General features: G+C 33.4%; 1 protein-coding gene and 1 long non-coding RNA gene across 2 annotated transcripts; both read right to left on the reverse strand.

Moving 5' to 3' along the window:
* Nucleotides 1-2217: 2217 nt before the first annotated feature.
* LOC114278973 (uncharacterized) lies at nucleotides 2218-3879 on the reverse strand. Its single transcript, XR_003635126.2, has 2 exons — nucleotides 3664-3879; nucleotides 2218-2667 (listed from the first exon to the last, which is right to left on the reverse strand). It is a non-coding gene; the product is annotated as an uncharacterized LOC114278973 (long non-coding RNA).
* Nucleotides 3880-8242: 4363 nt separating this feature from the next.
* Nucleotides 8243-11308, reverse strand: LOC114279009 (small ribosomal subunit protein uS2). Its single transcript, XM_028221155.2, has 5 exons — nucleotides 11072-11308; nucleotides 9910-10172; nucleotides 9479-9676; nucleotides 9096-9306; nucleotides 8243-8561 (listed from the first exon to the last, which is right to left on the reverse strand). Exons 1-5 carry the CDS (start codon nucleotides 11202-11204, stop codon nucleotides 8443-8445), a joined length of 924 nt encoding a protein of 307 aa, XP_028076956.2. The 5' UTR covers nucleotides 11205-11308; the 3' UTR covers nucleotides 8243-8442.
* Nucleotides 11309-11951: the final 643 nt, after the last annotated feature.

Here is an 11951-nt window from a genome sequence, read left to right on the forward strand (position 1 = left end):
AGTGATCATGCACTAATTCATGGCATTTTCATGATTCTTGAAGCGTCTCTACCAACCTCTTTGAGTTCATTCCATGATAAGAGGGGAGGGGTGGTCATATCCATTGCATTTCATTGATTTTTGTCCAAAATTATATCCGAAATCATTAAGCAATCAATTTGCTCATTGATGGCTTTGAAAGCAATTACAACCTTCTCTCGAGGCTTTCCCATGACAGAGAAGGAAGAAAGAGACAAATAGAGCTTGAACAACTCTGTCTGCATTGTTTTCACTTTAGAACACAAAACAGAGTTTTGCACAAAATTGAGGCACGGCCGGCCTTCTCCATGCCCAGAAGAGCTTCATTGAGGGCCGGCCGACCCTCAAAGTTTGGTCAGCAGTGTATTTTTGCAGAAAACAGAGGGCAGTGGCTAAGGTGAAACAGAGCAAGCTTGGGACAGACAGGGTTGTCCTTGAACATTATGCATGTGTATGCATGTAATTCTTGCACATCCTCGCTTACATTATGATCATTGTAATTAATTTAATTTAATATTGTTTATTGTAATTAATCTCATCATTAACGTGTTGCAGTTATTATTGTCCTTTTATAATTGTTGTAGTTATTCAGCTTAGAGAGTTAGTTTATTTATCTCTGCTATCCTTGTTGTAATAATCTTACTTGTCCGTTGTAATAGCATAGATAGCCTAATTAGTTAGTTAATTAGCTTAGCCTATTCTATTCATTTGGTTTGGTTTTGTAATAATTAGTTCAATTCGAACCTTTCGGACATTGATTCGCACCCTCCTGCGTGAGGGATCAAATGTTGTAATAATGTGTATGTCTTCCAACCCCACATCTTTCTCCCTTTTACTTACTTGCTTACGATAGTTAGTATAGGGCATCACATTTCATTAACATTCTTAGGCTTTGCATCCATTTGTCTTACATCCATATAAAGTTCGACTCCTTATGCTAACCCAATATCAATGTCCAAAATACATATGTCATGCTCATAGCCGAGCCTATAAAATACACAATGCATGTGTTACATTAGTCATATTGCATTTAATTAGGAACATGCATATTTTTCTAACTCTTACCCCTGTTTTGGCTTGAAGTACTAGGTGAGCTTTTATTGCTTTAGCATCTTGCATCAAATGTTTGTGTTACCATGTCACAGCATGAATACCATGAGGCTAATTGTTTAAATGATATAATTGTTTGAATGCCTGTGGATGAAGGCTAGATGCCTGAACTGGGATGGTTTGATTAAATGTCTATTTTAGCCCACTTTTTCAAGTGGCAAATTCACAAAACAATTTCAAAACAAAACATAAAATCAAGTGTTCCAATTCTTGCAAATTAGTCTATATTTGTGTGCGCATCACATAATAAATAGCTAATAATCAGAACAAGAGTATATAATGTAAATAAAAATCACATCATGATTAGTAGAGATCGATCTTTGATCGAGCGAGTGAGGTGCTCAATTCATGACCTTCCCTTCTCATATCTAAGTTCTCGAGCCGAGACATTTTGGTGATGACGGACTAATGACCTTTGGCACGAGTCTTGGGTTTCCTAAATTTTCCAACAATATTTAGGCGGCAACTCTATAATCTGGCAAAGTAGTCCATTTTTAGCATTTGATTCAAACATTGATTTTCCAAAAAAGAATTGCCGAATTTAGACTCTTTTTGTGTTTTCATTATTTCACATTGCACTTGTGACATCAGATTCAGAACCATAAGTGGAGACCGAACTGTAGGGCTATTCGCCTTCCGAAAAGAGCGCAAAAAGTCGGGCCACAATATCTTACACACTACATGAAGGACTTTTAACAAAATACAAAGATTAACTCAAGCCTGACAAAATAAAATAAAGCATTTACACAAAGGTACTTCTTGGGTGGCTTAACAAAGAAGCAGACTCCAAAGCAAACTCTAATATTGATCCTCCAATTGCTCACCCACACATATATATATATATATATAAAGAGTGAGCTAACGTCCAATGAATAATACCAAATTAAAGAGGCAGTATGAATGAGATTCTTAATTAAGTAAATCACATTAATACATATTACATGTAAATCAAAATTAAAACAACCTTAGGTCCATCATTTCCATATTCACATCTATGGGCATATTCATATTCATGATCATGATCACCTTTTTATTCAAACGGCCTTTGGCCCATTACATTCATATTCAAACGGCCTTGACCCGTCATAATATTCAAACAGCCTCTGGCCCATCATAATATTCAACTGGCCTCTGGCCCATTACATTCATATTGATACGGCCTCTGGCCCATCACATTCATATTCAAACGGCCTCGGGCCCATTACAATATTCAAACATATCAAACGGCAAACGGCCTCAGGCCCAATTTATACTCTTATCAGAAGTATCAAATGGCCTTAGGCTCAATTCATACTCTTATTAGACGTATCAAACAGCCTCAAACCCAATTTAGACATATTAAACGGCCTTGGGCCCAAATCATATTTTCACAAAGCCTTATACAAAAATTAAGTATATAGAATACTCATTCATAATTCAAATCAACAAATCCATGAAACTTATACAGAAGTAGTATTTGGAAAATAACATACTTGAAAATATCTTTATGAAGATATTACTCACAATGTTCCAGCGTTTGATTCGTCCTTGCACTTGACCCTACATAATTCATAACATATTCATAATACAATTCAATCCGTTCTTTAGCTTACTTAATTTTCTTAGGCTTTTTTCATGTCCTTTAATTCATTTAGGATGCTCAAAAATGAAAGAGAACGGAAATTGGAACATAAAACAACTTTTCAAAAATTCCTGAAACAGGGTACCGGTTGCTTGAATTCTACGCTCGAGCGATGATGATGAATTCTAGGTTTTTCAGAATGTTGTTTAAACTTCAAAACACATTACCAAGGCTCCAACTTCATCTATGACTCACTCAAATATGCGGAAACATTCCTAATTACATATATTTGAAGTAAGTTTGACTTATACTTCAAAATTCCATGATTTTAATTAGAATTACCTTGGATTAAAATCATCTTTCAATTCTTTCTTTGTTTATGAAACATAAAATTGAAGCTACAAACCCCCTTTCAAAAATATTTGCATAGATGAAGTTTAAATTAAAATCAAACTAATTGTTTGATTCTCAACATAAATTACAATTCATCTCTAAATTTGTCCAAATTTAAATTTAATTCATTTTCTTGATATCAAGTCCAATTTCAAACCCACAAATTCTAAATCATGAATTGAACTTCAAAAGCTCTTGAAAATTCATGATGCATGTACAATAGAAACTCAATTTCATGTTAAGGCAACTAAATTCAAATCCAAAGTGATTAATTTCTAAATTAAATTTCATAAATTTGAACCTAACTCTTTTACATGGATCAAATCTTCAATAAATCATTATTACATGTAATTTATAAAACTCAATTCAAGAATGATTCTCTAAATTAAACTCAAATTTAATGAATTTAAAGAATCATAACTCATGTTTTTCAACCTAACTTGATTGAACATGCAAAACCCAATTCTATGAATTTATATAATTAATCCTCAAATCTCCATTTTAATCTTCACAAATCCATCTTCAATCAATTTTTGTCTAGATTAATTAAACAACACTAGAAAGAAGATAGAGTTTCTTACCTTAAAATGAAGTTTTCATAATTTTTAGCTTGAATTTTGGTATCCCGCAAGCTCTCTTCTTCTTTTGTTCTTCCTCTCTTCCTTTTCTTCTTCTTTCTCGATTTCTCTCTCTTTCGACTGCTTCCAACAACCTTGTATTTTCCCTTTTTGATCTTATTCAATCTTGAATTTCCTCTCTCTCTCTTCCTCTTTCGACCTCTCTCTTTTCTCCTCTCTATTTTTTTGAACCCAAGTTCTAGCACATATATCACACACACACAACTTCTCTTGATGCATCCACACTACACACGTACACATTGATCCAAGCTGCCGGCACAACACCTATACACACACATATCTAATTTCTCTGGACACCCACTAGATTCCCAATATACCCACACCCAATTTTCACAACTAAACACATGGGTGTGATTAATTCAACTCTCAATTACACAATTAACTTAATTAAACCACAATTAACCATACTTAATCTTAATTAATAAATTCTCCTATAACTTAATTTATCTAATTGACTTTAATGGAGACCCAATTTAATCATAATTAAATTAATCAGTCTAAATCAGATTTTTAATCAAACTTCCAAAAAGCTCCAAATGTCAAATTAAACTTATTACCATCCTCAATTCTGGTTTCTCACACCATTAAGACCTTCAATTTCATACCAAAACCAAAATCTACGTCAATAAATTACATATTAATTGAACACCTCATAAATAAATGGGAGATTTATTAGAAAATTATTTTTCAAATGTTTGTATCCCCAATTAGTCCATAAGATATTCTTGTATTCCAATAAGTCTTATTATTTGAAAATTTGATCTACCAAATCCTAAATTTCATATTTAAAGTATTTTATGGACATTTCTATCATTATAAATATTTTTTGAACGGTTAGCAATTTAGTGATGTGAACATTTATATTTTACAATGTGAATATTCACATTGATGGTGTGAACATTCACATCACGGAACATTCACACTGTAAATGTGAATATTATTAGGACTATTTTGATAACTATATCACTCATAGGACTTATTGAAATATAAGAAAATAATGTGGACCAAATAGAACAGAAGCAAATGAAAAGAGATTTATGAAAAAGTGGCCCTAAATAAATTTAACTCATAATAATCTTAACTCTCAATGTTCATAACTTAATCAACTCCAATTCGGACTCAATTAATAAAATCTCAATTTACTAAATTGAATTGAATATTTAATTAAACTCTCATATGATCCGATACTCGAAATTAAAATAATTCAATTCACTAATTATACTTTCTTGAGCCATTTAGGCTTTCAATTTCTAATTCCAAAATAAATCTTCAACTAACTCATATACGAATTAGACTGAATAATTCTTATAAACTCCAAATTAAATTAGAATACTGAATAATTAAAATTTAAGTCTCCTTAATTAATTAAACATCACATATAATACGTAGCACGGTTGTCACAGCCACAACTTGCTCCGCATCAATTTTCACAATGACTTCGTTGTTCTTACCTCTTTTAAGAACAATTGTTAAGCCCTCGTAAACGGCCCACAGTTTTGCCTTCAAACTTGTGATCCATGCACCTTTTTCATCTCCGAATAGCCCACCAAAGCCTCCAAATCCTAACCCTCCCTTGGTGCATCCATTTGCATTAAGTTTAATCCTTCCTGCAATAGGATAAGACCAATTTGTTAGGCTTTTAGACAGTAAAGGGATGGTAATGTCCATGCTGAAAGTCTGGAAAGTCCCTTTAGAATAGTTTAAAATAATTTTCACTCTCTCTTGGACACTAAAGTTTTTTTTTTTTTCCTCAAAAGTCACTTTGTTGCGATTTTTCCAAATGGTCCAAAGGAGGTGATAAACAAAAGGGGGAATTTGTCTTTCATTTTTGAGTTGATCCAAATCCAATCTTTAAAAGGTTTTTTCAAGCATAGACAAATACCACACCCTTTTAAAAATTAAAGTCTAAACAGTTACCTTTATACTGTGTTTGGTCGGGGGATTTGAGGAAAGATTTGGACAAAGAAATAGAAAAGATAGGTGAAATGTGAATAAAACATACCTATATTTCACCTAGTTTCACACACCTTTTCCCTTTCCCTTTCTAAATCCTTCCCAAATCCCCCAACCAAACACAGCATTAGACTATCATACCTTTAGCTTGTCAAAACAAGCTCAAATGGGCCTCCAAGTTAGTTATGGGCAATTGAGTGGGTTCGGCTACAGAAGAATATATCTAACTTTCTTGAAAAATAGAAAGAAAAATGTAAAAAAGAGACCGAAGTCATTTTACACTATATATATCATCCAAAATTTGCTCCAACAATCTAAGAGGCCCTTAGAATTGGTCTGAAAATGATACATTTTTATAATTAAAATATTCAAAATGTACTAGTTTATAAATAAGAAAAATAAATAAAGTAATATTTGCTAATAGTTGAAGAAATCTTTATCTAAATAATAATAATAACAAGGGAGTTCAGTCCATAAGTCCATTTTATAAATTTGTAAGGTCATAAGTCCAAACGCTTATTGTTTAAGTCTATAAGGACAATCTTATTATCTCATATCCATAAAGACAACCACGCGTCTTTTTATTTAGTTGCATCAACATTTCAATCTGTTCATAATAACATTTCTCCAAACTCATTTCTCTCTCTCTCCCTCCTCCATCTCTCTCTCACTCTTGGAGCTCCAGATTTACTCTCTCTCTATTTCCATCTTTCTCCTCACGCCTCCCACTTCCCCCAGAATCCCCCACCCGAAACCCATCAATCTCTCACCAGAAACCGCCACACCTTTAACTGAAAACCATTACTTCTCCTTTAAAACCATGGCCAATCTTGCCTTCATACCTCCAATGGTCTCTCCGTCTCTTTCTCTACATTACCAAGTTGCACACAAAGAGTAGAAAGCACTGTTGAGGTCGTAAAGCTCAAGACGTAGATCAGCCAATCATTGACTACATCGTCAATGTCCTTGCCGATGAAGATACTTCTCCACGGTGGCTGATATGGTGGCGACAGTGATGGGTGTGACTTTTCTGGTTGTGGTTTGGGAAATGCAAATGGCGGCGAGCACAAGTTGTTGTTCAACCTTCCAATTCGACTTCCCTGCTGTTTACTTTCTACTCCCAAAGAATAAGAAAGATTCTATCACCCCCAACCTCCCCTTCTCCTCCATTCCATCTTTCTACTTATTTCTTTCTCACTCAACTTCCAAATTTCTTCTATCTCTTATCCCCATCTGTATCCTATTGATGATCCAACACAACAACATCCGTTGACTTCAACTTAAAACCCGGTAATTCTTCTTTATAATTGGTTGTGCTGCCCTTGCTCAAAATCTGTTTAATTTGTTTTCATGCCCTTTGTATGGTTTTCTTCTTATAACTTAGTGATTTCAATCAATACTGTTGTAACTCATGACAACTACAAACCACGATTGTACTCTTTTTTTTATTCATGTTTCATGGTAGAGAGAGAGAGAGAGAGAGAGTTGGGATTTGAACAGATAAAAAACAAATTTTGACATATTAGACCCTCTCTCTTTCTGTGTATATATTGAAATTTGAACAGACAGGAAAAAAAAAAATATTAAACAAATAGGAAAAATAAGTTGGGTGAATTTCATCAAATAGGAAAAATAGACTTGGTGAATTTAACAAATAAAAAATAAAAAAGAACTCTAAATTTTAACAAATTGATACAAATTTGAACATATTGGTTAAAATAAAAATTTCAACAGATCAGTGGTTGATTAACAAAATGACCTTTTGTTCAATAAATTTCCAACAAATGTCCTTTTGTTCAATAAATTTCCAACAAATGTGCTTATGGTCTGAATAGTTTCACCCTTGTCGAGTTATATGGGTAGGAATATAAATTCATCACTAATCTTCTATAATAATAATAGGCAAATGCTAACAAGTGTTCCCATGTTATGTTTATCGCTGAAAAGTAGGTATAAAATATCTTGAAAATATTTGAAAATATTAAAAAATATATTAATTTTAATAAAAATGTATCAAATTTAATAAAAAAAATATCTTGTACTCTTCAAATTTTTTTTATCATTTACTTGTGCATAAGGTACCTACCTATAATAATAAAGAAAAGACAAAAGGTAGCAAAATATTAACAAAACAATTTAATAGGTAATTGAAACTACTACACCAAATCCTTTTTGATATTTGAAGACTATCCCTTGTCCTCCGGTGAAACATTTATTTGGATGGGCAGAATTTCCAAGTCAGCTGTGTAAATAAAAATGACATCACACAACCTTTCATTGATCATATACTTCAGAGTTATGATGAAAATAATAAATACTAATTAACATAAATAAGTAGATGATGAATAGTAGGAAATATAATTTGACATTAATCAGACAAATCACATATTTTTATTTTCCAAATTCCAAAGGAAAATACTATTAACTTAATTAAATTGACAAATACTCTCTTTAATTTTCCAGATTAGAAAATTAAAATATATATATATATATATTCTACATTTGTGAAGAGCATTCTCGGCCAATATAAAGAAAACACTATCAATAATAATACAAAAATCATGCATGACCAAAAAATAAAAACATCATTTAGGATACCAGCATTCTCAAAATTCTCTACAAGTTGAGCAACAACCACAACTAAATCGTTTGCCAAAATCTATGTTTGCCTCCATACAAAAACTTATAGAAGTAAGAATAAAGTCTCACGAAAGACTAAAAAGACCGAAAACAGAGTCTTGAGTAAAAGTTAATGCTGACATTCTCTTCTCATACCCAGTCACTCGCTGCTCCGTCAATTGGCGGTGGCAATGGTGGTGCAACTGCAGTATCCCAACCATCACCAGCAACTGGCACTGCCGTGTCCCAACCATCACCAGCAACTGGCACTGCAGTTTATAAGATGCATAATCCAACCAACATTAGAGAAAGAGGGGATCATCAGAGTCTAGACAAGAAGGTAAAAACACAAATAGGAAAATGATATGCCTACAGAATTTTTATACAGAATTATGAAAAAAAATGACGTCGCAGGACATTGTTGAAAATAGAAGTCATCTTGATGGGTCATTTATTTTAAAGTGAGAAAATCAAAGCCAACCACGTCATTTTGAATTAGTTTTCTGTTTGTACCCTTCAAAAAATATAATCATCAATGCTTTGCTAAGTGAACATTGGCCAAAATATTTATAAAAAAAAAAAATAGAAAAAACAAAACAAAACAAAATAAATAAAAAACAAAGAGACCAGTGAAACAAAGCTTGCCTATGCCATCAACTGAGCATAATGTTCACCTTCAACTCAAAATAGGATTAAAACAAAACATGGGGAAAATGAAGCCTAAGCAAAACTAGGGCCAAAAAAGCTAAAGAAATTATATTGCTATTATCTTCAATAATTGAAGGCAGAACAACAAAACTCACCTGCATCACCAGCCCGACCAATTGCGGGAACCACATTAATGGCAGCTGGAACTGCATCACCAGCCCATTGAGCATCAGTAATTTGGGCACCCCAGTCACCGGCACCACCAAGTGCAGCAGCTCCATAATCTGCATAATCTGGTGCAGCAGTTGCTTCTTCTTCTTCTGGTTCCTTTGCTTCCTCGGGCTCCCGGTAGAAAAATAAATCAACCTGCAAATAGCAAGGATGGCAGCAGGTATTATTTAATATGTAACAAGATCAACAACCATGAATAATACAAACACTAATCCCTTATTTATCTTTGTTTCATTTTTAAGCAATAAAAAAAACTCCAAATATAAAATAAGCATGAGAAAAATGCAAGCCTTCGCATAATATTTACCATCACTTCCCACTTATGGCCTTGAGGAATCGAATTACGCATCTGCAGAACCATCCTTGCCAGAAGCCAGAACAGACAACCAATGCTGTGCTTCCCCTTGTTATTGGCAGGGATGCCAATATCCACATACCTCATCGGGGAATCAGTGTCACAGAAAGCAATGGTGGGAATGTTTCCCAAAGCAGCTTCTTTAATAGGCTGCAACCAAGTTTAGGATAATGATATAAATAAGAATCAAAATGTACATATACAGAACATAAGCACATAAGATCAATACATACTTTAGCATTTCATCCTAATTTAGGACAATTATTCATTCATTGGACTATGGTAAGTGCAGTTTTGTGCTAAATGACTCATCCAACAATTAAAAATCAATTCAACAATCTAAAACACCGTGCAAGTAGAAAACAATTGAAAGAAGTATTGACCTGGTGATCAGTTCTTGGGTCAGTTAGGATCAAAAGGCGAGGCTCATTAAATGAAGTCTGAAGCTGGTTAGTGAATGTTCCGGGAGTGTGACGACCAGCAATGGCATGAGCACCAGTGTACTGAGCAAACTTCAAGACGGCTCTCTGACCATAGGGCCTAGCAGACTGAACAATAATGTCTTGCGGGTTCTCAATGGCAACAATAACCCTGGCAGCAAGCTGAAGTTTCTCCCATGTTTTCCCAAGGTTGATTATGTAAATACCTGAGCATTAAAATATGAAACAATTGTGTGAAAATGCAAATGCAAGAAAACAAAAGAACTCATCAACACATAAAGATGCTTGTTCCATTAGATTCAATTGCATTATGTGCTCATGTAGCATGCAAAAAACGCAGCTTGGCTGACCCACGACCGTCACCTATACCAAACAGAATTCATAATTATTTCAAATATCATTTCAATTCCCTTCATAATGAGCTTTTTTTGCTGGTTGACAGCTAGATTAAAAGTTTTTACTGCTTTCATTGAGACCCATGTCAAATATATATATATATATATATAAAAATTAAACTTGGTGAATAAACCCAGATCAGCAAACTTGGCACTTGATATATGAAGAAAGCAATCCTTAGATTGCCCATCAAATACAACTAAGTAATGACTCAATGAATCAACACTCATTACATTAACATTAATTGCTTTATGACCCTGGTACTAATCAGTATAGTTTAACAACAAGTGACGTCAACATCAGCTAATAAACACGTATTAGCATACACTACATGCATACTAGGGCTCACAAATCGATAGACCTGCCTACTATACCAGCAAACTTACATTTGATGAATTTTTTAAAAGGAGGAATAATTTGAGATGGTTTTCTTTCATCAAAAATGATTAAAACAGGTTTTTAAGATACAAGTTTGAAATTTTCCAAAAATACAATACGAATTTTTAAACAAAAATTTCTGAAATTTTATAGAGATACTACTATCCAACTCAGATCCGCCAATAGTTATCAATGTCGAATTCTTTGCTTCGAATCTAGCTAATAACAGTGTTTCAGATCAAATCTATAAAATAAAAATAAAAATAAAAACACACACACACATAAATAAACGAAATTGCATGAAATCAAAGATGATGAAGAAGAAGAGTACCGTCGTTCCTTCTCTTGAAGGCGTAACGTTCCATCTGAAAGTCGCAATTTTTGGTGCCGAGATGGACTTCGGCAGCCAACATCATTTGAATGTCTGCCTCCTTCGTCGACAAAGCCCTCGCTGCTGCCGCCATGATTAGGGTTTGGTTTCTGCGCTCTCTCTCTCTGTATCTACAGCAGCAGTACAAAATGAGGGCTTTTGTTAGAGAATGATGATATAGTAGTCTTTTTCTCTCAGAAACCGTAGGGTTTTTTTTGCTGACCAAAATGGCCCTTGGTAGTTCGGCCCGTTGGTTAGGCCCAATATGGGTTGGTACGGGCCTACTGGCCCATCTTTTTTTAAAGATTTTTACAGAATTTTTTTAAAGAAAGCCCAGCCCAAGTATCGGGCCCCTGCTCGGCCTCTTCCTCGGCAGATATTCAAGCTCCAGTAATGGCACTTTGTTTGGTTTTTAATTTTTAAAATATTTTTTTTTAGTTTTAATTTATAGTATTTTATTTTAAGTAAAAAAATTATTATTTTAATTTTTTTTATTTTGTAATTCATTTACAATGGAGATCAATAGAGACAGTAGTGAAAAAATGTGATACAGTGACAGTAAATAGAAATGTTAAGAAAATGGGCAGATCTAAATTGACGTAAGTGAGTGTAGAAAATAGAGAGATGAATCTCCTTAATTTGACTAATCAAATAGTCGTTGATAGAATCAAGCAGAGAAAAAAAATTCATATAACTGATCCCATTTGATAAAACTTAAAATTTGGTTTTGTTTGATTTTTTAGTTCACTTAATATGGATACACATAAAATGTATAATATTTATATTTTTTTTTCAAATATCCATTACATTTATATATATATATATATATTTGTATTTAATG

This window comes from Camellia sinensis, chromosome 15 (assembly GCF_055761805.1).
Source record: "Camellia sinensis isolate YWXY chromosome 15, ASM5576180v1, whole genome shotgun sequence".
NCBI classification, from domain to species: Eukaryota; Viridiplantae; Streptophyta; class Magnoliopsida; order Ericales; family Theaceae; genus Camellia; species Camellia sinensis.